The following is a 24,013-nucleotide window of genomic DNA, read 5'->3' on the forward strand; positions in this document are numbered from 1 at the left end:
GTTAGAAGAAAAATAACTACACCCTCACACTTATAAACAACAATACTCTTAATACACTCAAACCAAACTCGTATTATTATTGTGTTTATGAAAGGTAGTATACACTCACCTGATCAGAAGATGATCGGACAGCACTACGACTTGCAGAAGTAGTAATCCTCAGCAGATCTGGAAGATCTCTTCAAAAATCGAACTTCTCGCGGGCAGAGCTTCGGCTCGGGAACCGCACTTCTCGGGATCTTCGGGATCTCGGGACTTGCTTCGGGGCTTGAGAACAATACCAGGGCTTCGGGGTATTTCTGGCACGCAAACCGATGCAAAATGGGAGAAAGAAGAGGAGAAATTGGCAAAACTATCGGCTGCCTTCGGATTCCTTTTATAGAGGCTGAGCCTCGCACGTACGCGGGGCGTACGCCAGTACGCGGGGCGTACTGGTCCGAAAAACGTCACTGCGTGCGTCATCCGAAGCCACTTGCTGCGAATGTCGACACTTCGGAGTACGCGGGGCGTACTCGAGTACGCGGCGCGTACCTCGGATCAGACCGGTGACTCCTTCGGATAATGCTTCCGAATTAAAGATTAAAAAATAAATACAAATTATTTAATAATCTTCGGAAATTCATATCTTCTTCATACGAACTCCGTTTTCGACGTTCTTTATATCCACGCGAAGGTGAGACTACGATCTACAACTTTCGTTTAGACTCCGTCGGCTAATTTTGACTTTATTTTTATTAATTATTTTTAATAGGCCGCGACATAAACTTTCGTTATAAATTCATAACTTCTTCGTTTGACGTCCGTTCTCGCCTAACTTTTTATCGCTTCGATACCAACAATGAGATCTTCGATTCTCATTTAGATTGCTTCGGCTAAATACCGCTCTAACGTAAATTCACTTTTTACGTTGCATTGCGTCGTGCCGGTTCTGTCGCGAAACTTCGACGGGCCATAACTTCTTCGTTATAACTCGGATTTTGGCGTTCTTTATATGCACGGAAACCTTGTGACATATACTAAAACTTGGTTAAGATTAATCCTTCTAGATAATCTTCTATCAAAAAGTCATTTTTGACGCTTATTGTTTCTAAATTGACTAGCCCTGATCTACGGGCGTTACAAAAGGTGAGAGGAACGTCCTGTGAGAAGGGTGTGGTGCGCACCACCAAAGGCACGATGTGCTTATACCAAAATTCAACCTATTAGAATGGTAACAGCCCCTCGTTTATTCCCACACACGTTCCATTCTTTCCTCCAAAGAAAACCACCCCTTACTAGAAAATTTCCTTAGATTTTAGGGTATTCTAGCAAGCCTCTAGAATCTCTGAGAGCCCGACAAGTGGAAGCTCTCAAGTCGAGATTCTGCCAGTACAAAGACTTTTTTCAGGAAAATATCTATAAGTTAAGCTACACTAATATCACTTTCAGTATAATTTATATTTATAATCATGATTGGTGTTATGAATCTATAAATAAGATGTATTAGTGATTCAAGGTATTATACTGATTGATCTACTTACTAGAAAGGGTTCTAGAATGGTCACGTTGTTTTAGTTGTTGAATTTCAAAATGGCTATATGTCGAAATGATCATGTGTCCCAACTGTCGTGCCTCTTTGATCTTTATTTGATAGAACTCTCTGTATTCGTTGGGATTAGTGAAAGATCTAGTTTTCATTACTAGATTGTCAAAAGGATTAATTAGTAAAAATATTATAGTTTAATACTCGTTAGGCACATTTCCCATGGTTGGGATTGCCATGAAAGGTGTTGATCTTCTAAAAAATTGTCCAGGTGAGTTATCTCCCTATACCATGTAGTATTATATATATATATATATATATATATATATATATATATGTGTGTGTGTGTGTGTGTGTGTGTGCGTGTGTGTGTCTTAGGATAGTAAGCTAGTAGAGTAAGAACTGATCGCATGATCTTGTTTTGCTTAAGTAGACAGGAAAGTATATAAATGTGCACGTACTAGTAGAATCTAAAGTGCAGTCTCTATGTTCATAATTATTATGATATTAGATTTGGCTAGGGTATGATGGTGGAATGACAAAGACGCCGAGAGCCCATAGACTCGCGTGTTAACGAAATGTCATGAAATTCGTAAGTACACATTGACCCATGTTAAGGAAATGACGTGTTGGCCATAAGTACACATAGACTCGTGTTACCGAAATGACATATAGACAATAAGTACACGTAGACCCATGTTAACGAAATAACGTGTAAGCTATAAGTGCATAAATTATTGGTAGATCGTGAGTCATTGTTTTTACGCATGTATATGTATTATGGTATATGGTATTTTGGGGAACTCACTAATCATCATGCTTACCAAGCTGTTCACATATGTTTTCCAAGTGCATCATTGATTCGTGAGAAGGGAAAGATTCCACTGTATACATGCGCATTCGTAACGTGTTTGCGCTTAAATCCAATTATACTCTAATATATTTAAATAAATAAAAATAAAAATTTTGCTTTATAAATTATGACATTACAAGTTGGTATAAGAGCCTTAGTTTAAGAGAATTAGATGAACATTCATTTGATTCCAAACTCAAACTCAAGTTCTAATATTTTGGTAAAACTTATGTTGCATTTAAGCTAAGAAATATCATGTAAATCTATGAGTTTTATTTGTTGAGGTGGAATTAACTTGATGCTTAGTGAATTTACATGGGGTGTATATAGGGTTTTTAACATATTCTCAGGTCTTCTTTAATCCAACTGATTTTCAACTATTATTAGCATAATTCTTTTTCATTAAAGCACCAATTTTACCTCCATGACACAAATTATAATGAATTAAGGTCCTTTTCATCCATATATCTTATGTAATTTCCAAGGGTGTCCCTTAAAATATTTTTGGTTTAAGACATATGTTTGAAGTTTAACAAGTATAAATTGGCCGCTCAAATTTGAATTTGTTCATTTTGACTTCATTTTTTGTATAATCATTGTATTTATTTAATAATGCTATGATTTTAATTAGAGTTAATAATTTAAAATGCATTACATAATTAATTATATAATTATAATACGTTTTTTTTTACAAATCGCTTATATAAATAATGATGTTGTTATAAATAATATTGTTGATTTTAATGTCACAAGGCTAATTTTAGCACAATGGAGTTTACATATTACAAAATGAGTTGGATTTTGATTGTATTACAAGTTAGGAGGTGTAGAGTACACACTTCTATAAAAACAAGTTTGATCTCAATTCGATCAAATTGTAGGGGTCAAAGGGGGTTACAACCCCTTGCAGTGTCCTAGGGGCAGTGCTCGTATCGTAGTTCAAATGGCATAATTATCATTGATAGGAAACTGTCATCCCTTATTTATGAGATAAAATCAACATTTAATGTGGATTTATATGTGTCTTTGGTAATTTGAACACTCTAAATTCTATAAAACCCTAGATAAAAACTTTGATTTGAAATTGCTCTTTGAAAAGATTATCCAAATCGTCTGAATTTCATGTAAATCAGGTCCGAGTATCCAGTGGCGAATCTAGAACCAAAAATCATATGGTTCCTAATGTAAATGAATTTGAAAAAATATAAAAGGGTAAAAGGTTATGGTGGTGGTGGTGGTGATGGCGGGTCAGGTCGGTCAGGTCGTATTGTATGCTTTAAAATATTTAAAAATCACTTTAATAGTTCTAATAAAATTCTTACAAATGAACCATATAAGATATTATATCTTGAAATATATTCATAATATTCTCGTCATCGATATTTTTTAGACATTTTTTTTCAATATACGTTACTAAAGTATCACTCAAAATTTGGTCACTTATTTTTTTACGTATACAAGAAATCTAAGATTTTAAACCTATGGATTGATTATGGTCGATAGAGAGGATGAACGGCAAAAAAGGGCGACTGAGCAATGGCCAGGTCAAACGGTGATTGGACAACTGAAGTCGGCAGGCGCAACAGTTTAAGGCTTGAGGCCGCAAGGAACAGGAGTCATTGAACCGTTGAATGACATTTCCAATTCTTTTTGTGTTTAATTTTAGATGGACTGGACTATATTTACGCATTGGGCTTCTTCTAAATGGTTATTAGGTATAAAAAATTTGGGCTCATTGATATTACTTTCTTAAAAAAAATATTAGGTAATTCCTTTACAAATAACAAGATAGTTCCAATTTTTTTTATATACATATACCTCTATTAAAATTTAAAAAAAAAAAAGGTAGGTCTTAGGACCTATCTTCCCTTAGATACCCCTTTGGAAGTGATCATACGATCCTTAAAGAATATCCAAATAATTTATTGATTTCAGAAACTTTATTCTCTTCCAATGGAAATAACAAAATATATATCAACTATGTAAAGTCTTAATAAAGATAAAGATAATTTTTGTAGAATTATAAAAGCTAGAAAAAAACAGTATACAGTTTAATGGGTTGTAGATGGTTTAGTGTTTTCCATGTCTTTTTAGACTATATTTTTATGTCTAGTTTAAAAGATAACTTTGATCGGTCTTGTCATCCGCTTTGGTTAGAAGAATGAAGTCGGTTTTGGTATAATTTTTTTTATATTATATAAACATACGTTAAACTAACTACAAGATAAATGTATATTCTTTGAGAAAATACTGTCGATCAATCTTCATATTTTGTAGTCATTTTCTACGACATTTTGTGATAGAAAAAAGTAAAAGAAGTAGCACGTCCTTTGGTTCAAATATAATCGGAAGCAACATGTGTTTTGTTAAAACATGTTTTAAAAGCACTCCAAGCAATCCCTTTTTGAAATACCAACCGCATCGAACTTTTAGTTTCTAGAACTTAGAATGTCCCCTTTTTAGCATAATTTTCTATTTACAGATAATTTTTAAACAAAAACCTTGTGGAAAATAATTTTAGAAATTAAAGGATGTTGCACATTTATAACAATTTTCGGACAAATTATTTATTTAAAGAAATCTGAAATATACTTTTAGAAGTAGGTATGTTAATACACAAAGTGTCTTGCTCAACGGCGTATATATACAATGCAAGGCCCTCAAAATTTTCATCAACATTAATATTCCCCGTACTTCTTGAAAGATTGTACGTAACTTCTAAATAGGAAAGACAAGATGGGCATTTTGAGTTATGACAGGAGAGCTGAGCTAACAACGTTTGACGAAATCAAAACCGGCGTGAAAGGACTTGTAGATGCCGGAATAACAGAAGTCCCACGGATATTCCTCCTACCTTCCCCTGAAAACTTAAACTCCAACCAAGAGCTTAGTCTTCCGACCATCGACCTCAAAGGAATCCATGAAGATCCTATTCGGAGAAAGCAGGCGATGGAAGAAGTGAAGGATGCGTTGGGGAGTTGGGGGTTCTTTCAGATGGTGAATCATGGAATTCCAGTTGACGTGTTGGAGGAGATGAAAAAAGGTGTTTTAGGGTTTTTTGAGCAGGATAGTGAGGTGAAGAAGCAGTGGTACACGAGGGACCGCTTTGGGAGGAGGGTGGTGTATAACAGCAACTTTGACTTGTACTCTGCACCGGTGGCTAACTGGCGAGACTCTTTCTTGTGCACCATGTATCCTGATCCTCCTCACCCACAAGAGTTGCCATCGCCATGCAGGTTTTCATTCTAAATCCAATTCTATTAAAAATAATTTTACACGTCATTGACTACATGCAGTATCTTATATATATATATATATATATATATATATATATATATATATATATATATATATATATATATATATATATATATATATATATATATATATATATATAGATAGATAGATAGATAGATAGATAGATAGAGAGAGAGAGAGAGAGAGAATTAAAATCATAGAATCCAAATGTACGTAGGCTCTTACTATCTTGATTAATACACTCGTAGTGATATTTTGTTGGAGTACTCGATGTTGGAATCCTAAGTCACGTAGGACCTTGGAGACCAAACAATCAATAATATGGCAAGTTGGTCATATTTCCTAATTGTAATCTTATTCTACAAGTTGGTAGTTTAGGAGTATATATATGTACAGATACCGAGATATGGTGAGAACACACACAAAACACAATATAGGTTTTGAGCTATTTTCCTATTAATCAAAGAGATATTTTGATTATCTGTGTGTTTCAATCTTTAATTGGTATCAGAGCTTGAGTCAAGAAGCTGTGAGATCAAATTCTTTATCTGTTGACAAGCAAGGCCAACATGACTGATGTAGGGGGTGAAGGAGGATCAACTCCTGTGACTGTGAAGGAAACTGGGTCAACTTCAGTTGCTTGTCCCATGTTGAATTCCACAAATTATACGGTCTGGTCACTGAGAATGAAGGTATTCTTAAGAATTCATAAGGCTTGGAGTGTGATTGACCCTGGAACAGAGAAGAACGAGGAGAAAGATTACCTTGCTATGGGGTTGCTTTATCAGGCAATTCCAGAAAGCTTGATAATGCAAATTGGTGATGTCGAGTCTTCAAAGGTGCTTTGGGATGCAATCAAGACTCGATACATTGGGGCTGATCGAGTGAAGGAGGCCCGTCTTCAAACCCTAAGTGTCGAGTTCGATCGCCTCAGGATGAACGAATCAGAGACGATCGACAGTTTCTCCGGAAAGTTGTTTGGAATTGCTTCAAAATCGGCGGCATTAGGATCTGTAATCGACGAATCCAAGCTTGTAAAGAAATTCCTTAAATCACTGCCACGAAAATTCATTCATATGGTAGCATCACTCGAACAGATTCTAGACTTAAATAGTACAAATTTCGATGATATAGTCGGAAGGATGAAGGCGTATGAAGAGAGGATCAGAGAAGAAGATTCCTACGGTGGTGAGAAAGAACAAGCTTTGTTCGTCGAGCACGGTGGATCAACGAATCGTAACTGGAGAAGAAAAGGGAAAGATGTAGATAGTCATGGAATTGGTACGACTGGGAAAAAATCACACGGAAGTAACATGTCAAGTGGATCTGGATCCGGATCCTGTGGGTCGATGATGTCAAGTGAATCCGGGTCTAAAGCAAAACAAGCCCAAATAAAATCAAATAATGGTCGATCCAATAATAGGCCCAATTCCAATTCTAATTCAAATAATAAACCGAAAAAGGACCGATCCAAAATTATTTGTTACTGGTGTGATAAACCGGGCCACTTCGCGTCTCAATGTCCGGACCAAATCAAAAAATTACAAGAAAGTAATTTTATTGAATATGACGATACCGACGATGCCGTATTTTTACACGAGACCGTATTTTTGAATGAAGAGAAGGTGATACCGTCTCGATACGACTCACAAGAAAACGATGTGTGGTATTTGGATAATGGGGCGAGCAATCACATGACAGGGAACCGGTCATTTTTCTCCGAGCTTGACGAAAGCATAACCGGGAGGGATAAATTTGGAGATAATTCGTGTGTAAAAATCAAAGGAAAAGGTGCTATACTTTTCCAAGGCAAGAAAGGTCAACAAAGGCTGATGACAGAAATTTACTACATTCCGGATCTCAAGAACAACATTATAAGTCTCGGACAAGCAACTGAAGCCGGGTGTGATATTCGAATGAAAGACAACTTTTTAACCATGCACGATGCCGATAATTGCTTATTAATGAAAGTACAAAGAACTTCAAACCGCCTTTATAAAATAAAATTACAGATTGGAGTTCCTATTTGCCTACATTCAAGACTAAGTGAAGATGCGTGGCGATGGCATGCAAGACTTGGGCACATCAATTTCGAGTCAATGAAAAAGATGTCCAAAAAGGGTTTAGTCAAAGGGTTACCAAAATTAGATCATGAGAATCAATTATGTGAATCATGCTTAGTCGGCAAGCAAACAAGAAAGTCCTTCCCAACCATGACGACATACAAAGCGAAACAACCATTGGAGCTTGTTCACGGAGATTTATGCGGTCCGATCACGCCGGCAACCAAGGGTCAAAATAGGTACATTTTTACACTAATTGATGATTTTTCACGATTTATGTGGATTTATCTCATAAAAGAAAAGAGTGAGGCGTTTACACACTTCAAAAAATTCAAAGCTTTGGTGGAAAATGAAATTGGAAAGCCTTTGAAAGTGTTTAGAAGTGATCGAGGAGGTGAGTTTACCTCTCTCGAGTTTAATTCTTTTTGTGAGCAAAACGGAGTTAAATGCAATCTCACCGCCCCATACTCTCCACAACAAAACGGAATTGTGGAACGAAGAAACCGAACTCTTATGGACATGACACGAAGTATAATGAAGGCAATGCATGTTCCAAACTACTTATGGGGAGAAGCGGTAAATCACTCAACAAATCTAATCAATCGAGTTTACACAAGAGTCCTTGGTGATACAACTCCATACGAAAAGTTGTATAAAAGAAAACCGAATTTAGAAAATGTTCGTATATTTGGGTGTCTAGCACATGCAAAAGTTGAATCGGTTAATCAAAAGAAGTTGGATGCAAGATCAAGACCACTAGTACATGTTGGTTCCGAACCGGGTACGAAAGCTTACCGGTTATTTGACCTGGTAACACAAAAAATAATCGTGAGTCGAGATGTTATTTTTGATGAAACCAAAGGGTGGGATTGGATTAAAGAAGTAGGAATCAACAATGAAGAACCGGGTTCATTCATAATACCATGGGACTATCCAAGAGAAGATGTGAACAACAACCAAGGAAACGATGTAAACAATGATCCAATTGAATCGGATCAAGAGATTGGAGACGGAGCGGATGTACAAGATAATCAACAATCAAGTCCGGTAAATAATAATGTTCAACAAGGAGCTACAATTCAAAGAACCTCGAGAGCAAGAGTACCTCCAAGACGATTTCAAGATTATGAGCTTGATCTTGACAATCTCGAAGAACTCCTTCTAACAACCAATGGCGAGCCGGTATCGGTTGAAGAAGCGAAGAAAGAACCAAAATGGGTCAAGGCCATGGATGCGGAAATCAAGTCAATAAACAAAAATAATACTTGGACTCTTGTGAACAAACCTATGGGGGTGAAGCCAATTGGACTCAAGTGGGTGTTCAAATTAAAGAAAAATGCAGATGGCACCATTAATAAATACAAGGCAAGGTTGGTTGCTAAAGGTTACGTGCAATAACCCGGTATTGATTTTCAGGAAGTGTTTGCCCTGGTAGCTCGAATTGAAACTATTCGATTTCTTATAGCCTTAGCAACTACTCATGGGTGGGAGCTTCACCACTTAGATGTAAAAACAGCATTCTTACATGGAGAATTAAAAGAAACTGTTTATGTGTCACAACCGGAAGGCTATATAAAGAAGGGCAACGAGCATAAAGTATATCGCCTTACAAAAGCACTATATGGTCTAAGACAAGCACCTCGAGCATGGAACACAAAGGTTGATGGGATTTTGAAGAATATGAAATTTCAAAAGTGCATGAAAGAACCATCGGTGTACCGGAAATGTGAAGAATCTAACTTGCTAATTTTAGCAATTTATGTTGATGACTTATTTGTCACAGGTACAAATTTGAGCATGATCAAGAGGTTCAAATTAGAGATGTCTAAGAACTTTGAGATGTCGGATCTTGGAAGACTAACTTATTACCTTGGCATTGAAGTTAAGCAAGAAGAATCGAGGATTACTATAAACCAAGAAGCATATGCTCAACGCATTTTAAAAGAATCCTGTTTACATGATTGCAATCCGGCCCACATACCAATGGAATCGGGAAATAAATTGTCAAAGGCCGAAGATGAACCCGAAATCGACCCAACACAATATCGAAAGGTGGTAGGATGTCTTAGATACCTCTTGCAAACAAGACCCGATATGGCATATGCGGTTGGAGTTGTTAGCCGATATATGCAAAGTCCAAGGGAATCACATGGTGGTGCAATCAAACACATTCTAAGGTACTTACGAGGAACAACGGGATACGGAATCAAGTACGAGAGAATGGGACAAAAGCGGCTTATTGGTTATAGTGATAGTAGTCACAATGTTGACCCGGATGACGGAAGAAGCACAACCGGTCACGTTTTCTACTATGGGTCATCACCAATTACATGGTGTTCACAAAAGCAAGACACCGTTGCTTTATCATCTTGTGAGGCTGAGTTCATGGCAGCCACAGCAAGTGCATGTCAAGCAATATGGCTTCAAGATTTTCTTGGGGAAATCATGAACAAAGCACAAGAGAAAGTTATTCTTAGAGTTGATAACAAGTCGGCTATCGAACTAACTAAGAATCCCGTTTTTCATGGAAGGAGTAAACACATTCACACGAGGTTTCACTTCATTCGTAATTGTGTCGAAAGAGAACAAGTGGAGGTGGAATACATTCCCAGTGAAGAACAAAGGGCGGATATTCTTACGAAACCATTAGCTCGAACCAAGTTCAAGGAAATGCGGAGCTTGATCGGGGTTGAAGAATTCTCTAGAAGGACTTAGAGATTCGGGGGTGATTGTTGGAATCCTAAGTCACGTAGGACCTTGGAGACCAAGCAATCAATAATATGGCAAGTTGGTCATATTTCCTAATTGTAATCTTATTCTACAAGTTGGTAGTTTAGGAGTATATATATGTATAGATACCGAGATATGGTGAGAACACACACAAAACACAATATAGGTTTTGAGCTATTTTCCTATTAATCAAAGAGATATTTTGATTATCTGTGTCTTTTAATCTTTACTCGAGCCATGTAATGAAACTCGGATGCTCTATATTGGAGTTAATGTCTGAGTCTCTAGGACTCGCCCCCGATCAGTTTTTCAACATGGGATGTGCTGAAGAGATTCAAGTTACCGGACATTACTATCCACCTTGCCCACAACCTGAGTTAGCAATCGGTACCACTGAACATAGTGATGCTGGATTCATTACCATTCTTCAACAAGATCTTGTTGGTGGGCTCAAGATCTTTTATCAAAACAAATGGGCAGATGTTCGCCCTACACCAGGAGCTCTTGTAGTGAACGGCGGTGATCTTTTACAGGCATCTCTCTCTCTCTCTCTCTCTGTCTCTCTCTCTCTCTCTTACACACACACAAAAAGTTTCATTAATACTGTCTAGTTAACTAATACATAGTAATCAAAATGAAATTTTATTTCAGCTTGTTACAAACGACAAGTTTGTGAGTGCACGACACAAAGTGATGGCAAACAAGGTTGGTCCGCGAATATCGGTTGCATCGTTTTTTTTAGCTAACTTAAAGCTTGAGGCATTGAAGGTGTTGGAACCAATCAAGGAGTTGCTTTCGGAAGATGAGCCAGCCAAGTATAAAAGTGCAACAGCAAAAGAATTTTTGGATTACTTTTATTCAAAAGGACTTGATAAAACTCCAGCTCTTTTGCATTTCAAGAAATAGCTTAGCAATTACGTGTTGTTTTGAATAATGGTTCCATATGAAGCTTTCCTTCTTAGATTTGTGTTGTTCTAATGTAATCGATATTAAACCTTGTTTTTGCATGTCAGATTATTGTAACATCTCTCTCTAGCACATATCACAATATTTACATCTTTGGGCCCCAGACACGAAAAATTCCTAGGAAGTCACCCATCACTAGATTGTTCTCGCTCGGTAATGCTTAACTGTAGTGTTCTTATGGGATCTGCTGCCCTTATGGATTTAAAATACGTTATGACAGAGAAGGTGTCCACACCCCCTCTAGGGAACTTTTCGTTCTCCTTCCCAGCCGATGTAGGGTTCGACGTCCCTAACGAACACATCAACCCGTGCCCTAACTTTTATACCATTTGTAACATCCCACTTTGGCATGTATCACAATATTTTCCGCTTTGGTCTCCGAGTACGAAAACTTCCCAGGAGTTCACCCATCCTTGGTTTGATCTCGCCCAGGCACGCTTAACTGCAACGTTCTTCTGGGATCTGTTTCCCTCACGACTTTAAAATATGTTGTGACAAAGAAGTTGTCCACACCCCTCTAAGTAATGTTTTGTTCTCTTTCCCAGCCGATGTGGGAACTTGTATCTTTCCAAAATCATGATAAAAATTTTCATCTTTAATTAAGAGAAATCATTGTTTTTATATAAAACCCACATCAAGACCAAGTATCAAATAAAAATATCCCAAGATCATTGTATCATAGATCACCAAAAACATGTGATCAAAGGATGTGTACGATCACACATTGCCTTTCCACGATCATATGAAGTACCTGAAACAATAAATTGGAATTATAAGCCATAGATTAATGAGTTCCCTCAAAGTACCGACATATAAGCATATAACAACGTGCATACTAAGGTGATGTTTGTTCTTTTGAAGTCAAAATGTCTGCAGTCTACGGACCACATCAGCAAGCCTCTGCGGCAGAAGAGGTGGACCAAATGTCTGCAGTCTGCAATAAGAAGACTGTTTCTTTTTAACGTCTGCAGCTGTTGAAATAAATTAATTTTTCAAACTAAATTTAATATCATAAAGATTAAAAATGCATTTTCAACAAAAATAGAAAGAAAAAAAAACGGGTGGTTTTTTTTTTTGGTTAAAATGCGGTCTGAAGACCTTTGAAGACAGTGGCCCATGTCTGCGCCAGGAAGACCTCGCGCAGACGTTTTTAGGTCTGCGCACTTCCAAAAAAACACTTTGCGAGGGCATATGTCCGCACGTTGTCTGCGCGGCGCAGACAAATGTGGTTGCGCAACTCTTCACAAAAAAAAAAAAAAAACAAACAGCCTCTAAGTCCACAGCTAACAGATTGGATTACAGTGAGTGCATAGGATGAGTTTGACTTGAATTCCGGCCCACAACTCATGTCTAGCTTACTCTTGAGCCCACAACATAAGTCTGGCTTGCCTTTCGTGCCCACAACTTATGTCTCGCTTGCTCCCATATTTGTTAGCTTCAACACAAAGCAACATTGGCTCAACCCAACCATACTATGTCGACATATACATAATAGATAACAAACATCTAGCAAATAGATAATCATATAACCAGTGAACAGGCTAACAGAAAGATCTACAGATCACTAACGAATAACTACATCCTATATGTTAGGACTCAGTTCTAACATATCAATACAACATAGCAACATCCTCTATATTTCAAGATACATAATCCAATGGGTTGGCATTGGTGCCTTCGATCCATAAGTACAGTGAGGGAAACTCACTTCTCAATCTGAAAAGAGAGTTGAAGACAATACAACTCCGTATACCAACTGCACAGGTCACCTATACAACAAGTATTGACCTTATATCAAACTATTGTTCAAAATAACCAAAATGCCCCTAGGTCAAACATGATAAACATCCTAGTCATAGGTCGGAGCCAAAAATTCAAAATCAAAGTAAAATTCAAGTTGGTTGAGTACAACTTGCGTACTCAGCTCTTACGTTGGGCATAGTCAAAGATCAAGCAATCATCGGGGCTTCAACCCAGTACCCATATTGTACCATTTGGTATGCCCAACGTACTACACATGACCCCGTTTTCTCTTCAATCAAGCTTATTCAATTATGACATTCCACCCAAATAGAAATCTAGACTTAAAACATTGCTATAAGTCATAAAGTTTCCACCTTTATGACTTTCCATGAGTAGACAACGCCTAAAGGCTAAAATCCTAACTCCATCAACCATTTAGACATTACAATTCTTGCATGGAAGGAATAGAAGGGAGAAGATCAAATTTTATAAGTTTAAACACTCTAAAACGTCCAAAAGGATAACTCATTTTGTCTATAGTAATCCATACCTACCTGGACCAAGAATACGAGACTTAAAAGAATAAAACTTCATATCTAACAACATCTGAGCAACTAGCTTATCAATATTTTAACTTTATACCTCCAAATACTGGTTGACGGTGAGGTGTTTCTGGATCTAAATGGTCTTGATCTTCCAAGGTGGCTCTTCAATCATCTCATTGCTTCAATATTTTGTCAGTCATCAGGCCCCACCCGATATATATATATATATATATATATATATATATATATATATATATATATCATATAAACATGTAATTAGACAAGCACACACGCTAATCACAAAGATAATAACATATAGAATTGTCATCGGGCCCCACCCGACATCTGGTCTTGCCCGGTAAGCATACCAACACATAAAATATGCAAGAGTCATGAAGACATATAACATCCTAACATAATCAAATATGAGTCGGCATTGGTGCCTTCGAAACGCTAAACATAGTGAGGAAACTCACTTCAGCTGTAGAATCACAAAGATAAATATCTCACACTTCTGGTCCGGAAAATCTTCGTGCTGACATCATTAAATAAATATCCAATTAATAATTAGATCTCAACCCATAATAAAGACTCTAAGTTACTAGCTGTAACATACACGTTTAATTATCGTGTTTTGTAATTTAAAAGTGAATAATATTATGAAATATTATATGAAATTTGAGTATTGAGTTCTAACAGATAGTTTTTACTAGAAATGAAGTAAAACTATGTTTAGAATCACTCGTAAAATATTGGAAGTCCTATGAGATTCCAATCAAATTTCAAATATTGAAATTTAATGAAAATAAAAAATTGAAATAAGTAGAATTTTATGATTAAAAGTTGTAATGAATCTCGTTAGAAACATTTAGGTAAAAACCTCATCGAAATCTGAGTTATAACGAAGAAGTTATGACCAATCGAAGATCCGCTACAAACTCGGCACGACACCGAATGACGTAAAAAGTGAGTTTTTGATAAACTACTTTTTATCATTTCTGATCTAAATGAAAGTCATAATATTTATTAAACCGATAATTTTCTTAAAAAGAACGTCCAAATCTGACTTCGTATGAGGAAGTGATGACTTTTTTATGTTTCGGAATAACAGTAGACAATTAAACAGTCAAAATAAAGATCGAGTGATTTTTAGCCGACACAACCTAAACGAGAATCGAAGGTCTCGTCAATAGTACTACAACAGTAGAAAGACAGATGAAAACGGACATCAAATGAAGAAGTTATGAATTCTTAACGGATTTTCCAGTCCCCTTCTATTAAAATTAATTATATTAAAAATAAATTCAAAATTAGCCGAGAAAGTCTAAACGAAAGTTGTAGAGCATTATTTCACCTACGTGTGCATATAGAAAATGTCAGAAACGGAGCTCGTCAAAGTTATGGATGTTTGAAGTTCGGGGCACAAAAACCGAGAAAAATCCGAAGAACCAAGAAATTTCGCATGAACAGTAGTCAGCCACGTCACCCTCGCCCGTGAAGTGCCCCATGTCTAATCTGACGAGTCATCCAAAGAGGAGGTCCAACCGGTGTCCGAAGCGTGTCCTAGCTACGCCACATCCGAAGCGAGCTGTCTCCAGTTCCGCCGCGTGTCTTGCCCTCGCACCCACCACTTGCCCGCTTCGCATGTTCGCTGCCTGTCTCGCTTCGCTGCTGACGCCTAGCCTTCCGTCCCACGCATGCGAGCCACATGCTCAATTCTCCTTGTTCGAATATGAGGCTTACACCTATATAAAGGGTGTGAGACCTCCCGGGTAACTTTGGAAATTTGGCATTTTTCACCGCTCAACTCATATTTTTACTATTTCAACTCCCCCCGAAGCCCCGAGATCATTCCAAACACCCGAAACACTTACCGAAGTACCCGAAAAGCCTGATAAATTTATCCTTTCGGTTTGAAGCTCAACCCTTGAAGTGCCCGGTTTTCAATAAAGCTCCCGGTTTTCATCGAAGAAAGCTAATTATACTAACGAAGTGCTACCCAAATTATTATTTTAACCTCCAGCTATTTCACGGTGACTTGAATATATAGGAACAATTATATGTTAGGTGTTATATGTGCTATGTGCTTTTCCGTTGTTATTATTTTCGCTATTTATGATAGCAAAGCTCCACCTTTGGCCATGTGATCGGTGAAAAGACTTAGATTCATGGTGGTACTAGTATTTAGCCTCTGGCAATGCAGAGCATGTCTCGTAAGAGAATGAGTTCTATTCTATGGTATTGGTATAAAGTTAGATAAGGCTGAAAGCCTGAAATCTACCAAAATGTTTAATCAAAAATTGTATGTCTTCTTTGCCATTTGGGCCGAAGCGTTATTGATGTATATCAAGTATTGAAATTATTATGTCTCATTGATTGATATGAAGAGCTTGCCGCATGATTCACGTATGCTTTTGTTGTTCATTGTTCCCCTTTTCTTCTGCCAGATTGAAGTGTGTGTCTGTGTGTATGTATATATATATATATATATATATATATATATATATATATATATATATATATAGGGAAAGGTTATTTAATTTTTTTTTCAAATTTTTTTTTCAGCGATTTTCTTTAAAAAGCTGCGATTTTTTCTTTTATATATATATATATATATATATATATATATATATATATATATATATATATATATATATATATATAGCATAAACTTATATTGTATCTATTACTGAACTCAGTAAGCATCACCGCTTACCCCTCTCAGTGTTTAACAATTGCAGGTAACAAGCATCCAGTATAGTGTTATAATGTTGGAAGATTTAGAATATTTTCAAGTAGGGAAAACTATAATAAAGTCCCTACATATTGACCTCATAATCAATTTAGTCCCTATATATTTTTTTTATTCAATTATGTCTCAAATGCCTGTAATCGTATTTAGTTTAAGCTTTGACCCGGTCAACAGGTCATCCAACTTTCAAAAATTACATGTTTGGCCTAAAATTCAAAATTTATTACAAATTTGTTCAAAATTTACACTTTTGGCCCATATTTTAAATTTTGTTAGAAATTTGGTCCAGACTTTACCATTTTGCCCAAATTTTTGAATTTTATTATGAATTTATCCTAACTTTAGTTATTTTTACAACTTTTTTTTTTCTCAAAGAAGTGTTTCTAATATGTTTTTTTCTTTATAAAATTATGTTTATACAAAAAAAAAGTATTTTCGCATAAAAATCTTATATTTTCTAGATAATTTTTTTTTAAAAGTTTTTTGTATATGAAATATGTAGTAATAAAAATATGTATTTACTAAGTATATAAATATATGCAATTCCATTTTATAAAAAAAATGTATAAAAAACATATTTTACAAAAAAATATATATACAAACACGTATTTTATCTATATTTTTTTATAAAATTGTGTTTATTTATATTTTTTTTTTATAAAAACATGTTTGAACAGTTTTTTTTATAACACATGTTTTTATACATTTTATAAAATGTATACAAACATAGTTTTATAAAATATATAATAACACATATTATATAAAAAAAATTATTCAGATACGTTTTTATAAAATGTATAGAACACAATTTTATATAATGTATACAAACACTTATTATTTAAAAAAAATTCAAACACGTTTTTATGTAAAAAAATATAAACAAACACATTTTTATAAAAAATATATATATACACACCTATTTGCGAGCATATATATATATATATATATATATATATATATATATATATATATATATATATATATATATATATATATATATATATATATAAAGGCAATAGGTTTTTGTATACATTTTTTTTTGTAAAATATGTTTTTGTATGCACTTTTTTGATAAAAACAATTTGGATGTATTTATATACTTAATAAATACATATTTTTATAAATAGATATTTCATATACAAAAAAGTTTTTAAAAAAAGTGTTTATATAGAAAATATAAGATGTTTATGTGAAAATGCGTTTTTTTGTATAAATACCATTTTATAAAGAAAAACCATATTAGAAACAATTTTGTGAGAAAAAAAGTTGCTAAAAAACTAAAGTTAGGATGAATTCATCATAAAATTCTAAAATTTGGGGAAAAAAGGGTAAAATTTTGATCAAATTTGTAATAAAATTTAAAATATGGGCCACATGTGTAAATTTTGGACCAAATTTGTATTAAAATTTGAATTCTGGGCCAAAAATGTAATTTTTGAAAGTTAGATGACTTGTTGACCGTGTCAAATGGTTAAATTGAATACGATTACCAGTATTTGAGACTTAATTGAATAAAAAAAATATTTAGGGACTAAATCGATTATGAGGCTAATATGTAGAGACTTTATTGTAATTTTCCCTTTATAGTATTACTTTTCTATTGTATGGAATTTGCAGAAAGTTAGATAGGGCTGAAAGCCTAAAATCTACCAAAATGTTTAATCAGAAATTGTATGTCTTCTTTTCCATTTGAAATTGTTATGCCTCATTGTTTGTATATCATTGAATCTAATAATTGATTGATAAGGAGAGCTTGTCGCATGATTCACATATGCTTTGTTGATGATTGTTCCCCTTTGCTTCTGTCATATTGGAGTGTGTGTGTGTGTGTATCTATATATATATATATATATATATATATATATATATATATATATATATATATATATATATATGGCATAACGTTATATTGTATCTATTATTGAACTCACTAAGCATCACCGCTTACCCCTCTTAGTGTTTAACAATTACAGGTAACAAGCATCCAGTATAGTGTTATATTGTTGGAAGATTTTGAATAGTTTATACTATTACTTTTGTACTTGGAATTTTGTATGTATATGAAGAACATATTCTTGGGTGGTTATGTAATATACTAAAACTTAGTCGGTTTTATCTATTCTTTTGTAATTAAACAATCAATGTAAAATATCATTTATAAACATGCATGTAGCATGTTATGAAGTAATTTGGAGTAACTTGGAATAATAATGTTTCAGTTATGAAAGTGTGGGTCTTTCAATCATGGTATCAGAGTAGTAGTTTAAGTGAACTAAATTCCACGGAATAGTATTTATACTTAAACCATCAGAAGTTCAATATATGAACAGATTCCTTAGGAGTATATGGATAAAAACCGTAGGAAAGAATTAAGGGGAATGATAAATCTTAATATTTTAAAGTACTAAGCTATTTCAAAATTTTTTGAGCATTAGTTTATGCAAACTAGAAATGGTAAGGTGTAACGCCCCATTTCTAGTACGTAATTGATCTACTTTTATATCATTTGTAACTAGACGAGTGACAACCCTAACTTGTTGAGTAGATGCAAGGTTGGGATGCATGTTTAAGTAATCTACTCACCGAGTCCGCGCTTGGACTCGATGAGTAGGCCGGTCTAGGTTAAACCCTAATTAAAGGGTTTTTTTTTTACCTTATTTAAACAACATTATGAGCTTCAAGTCCAGCCTACATCACCTCCAGAGCATTTCTTTCGAAACCGTACTTTCCTTTTGGAAAGCTTGAGCTTTCATAGTGACTTGGAGGGTTTTTGGTGCATTATGTAAAAGTAGAAGAGTTGGAAGGAAGAAGGATCAAGGAAGAAGGACTTGATCCAGGAGCAACATCAGTTTCTCTTTACTTTCAGGTAATCAAGCTCAAAACTTGACTTGTGGTTTTATAGATTTTCTCATTTGCCCCTTTATGGAGTTTTGGGGTCAATATGCTTGATCCTTAAGACTTGGACGTCCCAAGTCGATTCACCTTTAGATCTAGACTTTAGAACCGAGTTCATGGCATAAAGATGCATGTTTTATGGCCATATTAGCCCATTCACCCCTTTAGACCTCATTTTGGGTCCTTAAAACTTATACTTTCGTGCTTGCGCATAGAGTTCATAACTTTACGTGCTGTGTCGATCTTAGAAGCCCATATCTACCATTTGAATGAGATTTGTATGCTAGAAATCGAGATTATAGACTTGGAAAATAGGTGACTCGACGAGTTGTTCTTGGAACTCGGCGAGTCCGAGGTTTCAGTCCCCAATCTGTTGTGGTTCAAAGGGACCCAGGTGAGTGATAAAAAGCATTTATACGAGTCCAGAGGAGTGATTTGTATTATTGAGATATAGCCTCAATCTGGAAATCATGGGACTCGACGAGTGTTAGAACACACTTGGCGAGTCCAAGACAATCTCCTTACCCACAAGAACAGACTCGACGAGTTGTTCATACAACTCGACAACTCATAGTCTAGATGTGTTCATATGATAAATATGAACTCGACGAGTTTTTCATACAACTTGGTGAGTCAGATGTAGATTGACTCGAGAGATTATAGAAGGAGAACTCGTCGAGTCTTTGCTAAGCTCGACGAGTAGAACTGGGTAAGGGGGCAAAAGAAAGGATAAGGACTCAGCGAGTTGGCGGCCCAACTCAGTGAGTCCGGACAAGTGGAAGTTGTCTTTGACCCGGGGTAAAATATTCACTTTTACCCTAGGATTTGTTATCAGTATTTGATTAAGTGTCTTTGTGGGAATTGTAGCCAGGGAGTTACCGGAGCAGCAGACAAATAGTTCTCGATCAGCATTTTCGCAGTTAGCCTTACAAGGTGAGTTTCCTTTTAGTAGGAACGGGTCTACGGCCAGAATGCCGACCCCTTTAGATAACAGTAGTTTAGTATGCTTGATGTGTTGGATTAGTGTCTAAGTCCATAACTATTTTGGTATGTACTTGACCCGATGGTGCAAGGTCCTTTTGGGTTGCCTTCACCAAAGCAACTTGATAGGTTGAATTATGGAGAGAAAGGATTAAATATGATTTATTAATATATTATGAGAATAATATATTAATGGAGAAATCATATTGTTTAATTAATATTAGTCAAGAATTAATTAGTAATTAGTTTTGTGACTAAAAGCGATTAATTAAACCTAAGGGACTGGAATTGTAATTATAAGATAATTGCAATTTGGGGTATGGATTGCCTTATATTAACGAGTGGACGAATTCTATGGGGAAACCCATAAGAAATCGTCCAAGACCTTAAGGAAAGGGGTCCATGGGTTTCTTAGGGCTTAAGCATCCAAATTAGGGTTTCCTTGTTAGATAACCCTAATAGCCTATATATATATAGACCCCTGATGACCCAAAAACATGGTGAAGCATTCTTCTAGGGTTAGAACACGTTTTGGGAAGCCTCCATCCTCTCTCCTCTTCATCCTCTTGCTCTTGGTGTTTGTGAACCATTAGAGGAGTGACATTTGTGACTCTAAGCTTTCTAAAGTCAATACAAGGAGATTTGGGATTGTTATTGCTACATAACAATCAAGGTAATATCTTAAACCCATTCTCATGTTAATATGATTACTTGTATGCTAGAATTAGGATTTATAGTCTTAGATAACTTGCATGTAGAATAGAGAAACCTAGATCCAAGCATTAAGGTTTGTATGAGCACATAGGATGTTCTTATAGCCAAAACCCATCAGTGGTATCAGAGCCTTGATTGGTTTCTATTGTATTGATGCCTTGTATGTTGAAAAAATTCATTTTTTGTGGTTCTGCATCATGGACTCGACGAGTCCTACTGTGGACTCGACGAGTTGCCCCTACTCGGCGAGTCCATGGGGGGGGGGGGGGGGTACTCGGCGAGTTCGAGCGTCAGATGGAGCTATTTTCGGGATTTCTTGCTGTTTATCCTTGAGATACTTGCCTTTATCATATTAGATCAATATAAATCAGACTTTTTGATATATATGAGTATATTCTCGATCTAATTGAAGATATTTATCAATTAATAAAATATTTGTTTCCTTATGTGATAATTGATTAATTATTTTGATTAAATTGGTATATTGTTTTGCAAGAAATCATTAAATAAATAAAATATGGATAATTATGTGATTAAATGATAATTAAGATTATTTTTTATTTGATCCTTATGTTATGAAAAGTTTCATATTTTCCCTTTTAGGTTTTATAGTTTAAATTTGAACTCAAAAGTTTTGTTGTTTTGAAATTCAAATAGTTGAAACCCTAATGTTTTGAAAAAGGTTTCAAAACTTGCCCTCAAGTTTTGGAATTAAAATATTTTAATTAAAAGTTTAATTTTGAAGTATATTTAAATTCTAACCCTAATGTTTTGAAATGTTTCAAAACTTGCCCTCAAGTTTTGGAATTTAAAAGTTGATTTAAGGTTTAACTAGGAATGTTAAATTCTAAAACCCTAGTATTGTTTTAAAAAATTCAAATCACTTCCTTATGGTTTTATTAATTAATTAAGGTGTATAATTAAAAGAGGTTTAATAAATCCATAAAAGTTTTGGTTTACAATTTAATTGAATTAAAAGTATAGTTGTTAAATTAGACCACCTAGTATTTTAAAAGTGTAAAATACACCCTATATGTCACACCCCAAAACCAAGAACGGCGGAAACGTTCTGGGGCGGAGGACATCATGTATAATATCAACAACAATGTAAAGTAGTAAACAAGCAACAACATCATCCATTGCATTAATAAAATAATTATTATACAATTGTGTTCTATCAAATTTTGATAAACACTAAAGCATAAATCAAATGAAAGATAAGTCTTGAATAAGCTCCATCTTCCTTTCTCCTTGCATCGGTACCTGTCTGTGATGACCTGAGGATATGAGTAATTTTGAAAGCGAGTATCAGCTTTGAAGCTGGTGAGATCATAAATATTAATGTGTCTTATTTGTAAAACTTATAATTTTTAAGACTTGACATTGTTTTGAAAGAAAGCTCGTATAAGTATGAAAATGTTTGTAGTTCAACTGTAAATGTTTGAAAACCCTAGAAATCCCTATGATTTCCTATTAGTAACAAAAGGAGTCTTCTACCAAGACTTAACTATTCTCATTGTAATCTTCTACCAAGACCTAACTGTGTTACTATTATTATCATTATAAGAAATTGTATCCTTTGGTACTAGGATACCTAAATATAATTCACCTTATTAGTTATGTGAATGAGTCACAAAATAAAGGTAATAATATAACTAACCTGAATATTACCCTTTGGTACTAGGGTAACTATCATTGTTAACTTTAAGCCATCCGTAGACGTACTCTTACCTCTGTTGCTAACAGTTGGGTATAGGAATAGTTAATCCCTTAATCGTATACCTGTAATGGTACCAACCGTTTGACATCCGTGGATGTGCTTTTACCTCTGTAGCTAACAGAGATTCTAGGGATGGTCAATCCCACAATCGTATCCTTTGGTACTAGGATAATAAATCCATTCTATCTCGTCGAATATGTGATTGTATCACAAGGTAAAGGTAAGAATGAGGATTTGATAACAGAGTCGATACATATAAAATGTAATAGGACTCCTCCTGATATATCGATGCAAAAGTACTCCTATAAGTATAATCATGTAAATATTATAGTAGAGTACTGTAATGTTCTACGTGTGCTAGTTGTAATGTGTGTTCTCTCTATCTAGCAAGTATAGTAATGTAATGAATTGTAATGTTCTATGTGTGCTAGCTGTAATGTGTGCTCTCTCTATCTAGCAAGTATAGTAATGTAAACGTTCTAGTATAGTTGTATATGTAATGTACAGTAATGTTCTAGAAAGTATTGACTCATGAATGAACTGACTCGTTGTATGATATCGCATTCTAGTAATGGTTCTAGTATCTTCCTGAACTACCCATATGGTAGCTTACTAGTAATCTAAGTGGTACGTATGGACGTGGATGTATACCCTTGCTACCCAAGGGCATAGGATGAACTGGAAGGGCCTTTTATGACTTTATATGTACACATGATATATAACTAATATTTAAACGACCTTCGGACGAGTATCCGATATCCCACCAGACCACATCTCAAGCGCGAAAAGGAAATAGGGTGGATAGCCTTCCTAAGTCTTTTAAACATTTCTTATATAACTATACATATAGAGGCATGCAATTTATAATATAAAAACATAAATAAATTTTGTAAGACATTTGAAATATAAGTATTATTTTTAAGAAACGATCGTCTTGATGTCAATCTATGAAACAATTTGAAGGCATAAGTATGATAAAACAGTTTTGAGTATAAGGAAAACATCGTTTGAAACACAGTTGTAAATAAGTTTGAAAGGCAATGTACAGAGTAAGATGTAAAGTGTAATAAGTAGTTTAAAACATATAAAATGTTTATAAAAATCATTTGAAGGAAACTGTTTGGTAAAACGACTAATGAGTAGCCAAATGTTTCGAATGCTGTATATTAATCACATGTGATTGAGGTAATAAGTATATGATCCTACTTACTAATCACATGTGATTGACATAATAAGTAGCATGATTCTACTTGTATCCCCCCCCATAAAAC

General features: G+C 35.0%; 3 protein-coding genes across 3 annotated transcripts; all 3 read left to right on the forward strand.

The window, feature by feature from the left end:
* Nucleotides 1-5,111: 5,111 nt before the first annotated feature.
* On the forward strand, nt 5,112-5,624 carry LOC128132939 (1-aminocyclopropane-1-carboxylate oxidase homolog 3-like). Its single transcript, XM_052769953.1, has one exon. The coding sequence runs from the start codon at nt 5,112-5,114 to the stop codon at nt 5,622-5,624; it is 513 nt and encodes a 170-aa protein (XP_052625913.1).
* Nucleotides 5,625-6,202: 578 nt separating this feature from the next.
* On the forward strand, nt 6,203-9,094 carry LOC111887908 (uncharacterized). The gene has a single exon (XM_042900411.2). The coding sequence runs from the start codon at nt 6,203-6,205 to the stop codon at nt 9,092-9,094; it is 2,892 nt and encodes a 963-aa protein (XP_042756345.2).
* Nucleotides 9,095-10,740: 1,646 nt separating this feature from the next.
* Nucleotides 10,741-11,332, forward strand: LOC122194376 (1-aminocyclopropane-1-carboxylate oxidase homolog 1). The gene is made up of 2 exons (XM_052769954.1): nt 10,741-10,959; nt 11,078-11,332. Exons 1-2 carry the CDS (start codon nt 10,741-10,743, stop codon nt 11,330-11,332), a joined length of 474 nt encoding a protein of 157 aa, XP_052625914.1.
* The last annotated feature ends 12,681 nt before the right edge of the window (nt 11,333-24,013 follow it).

Source organism: Lactuca sativa, chromosome 3 (genome assembly GCF_002870075.4).
Source record: "Lactuca sativa cultivar Salinas chromosome 3, Lsat_Salinas_v11, whole genome shotgun sequence".
Taxonomy (NCBI): Eukaryota; Viridiplantae; Streptophyta; class Magnoliopsida; order Asterales; family Asteraceae; genus Lactuca; species Lactuca sativa.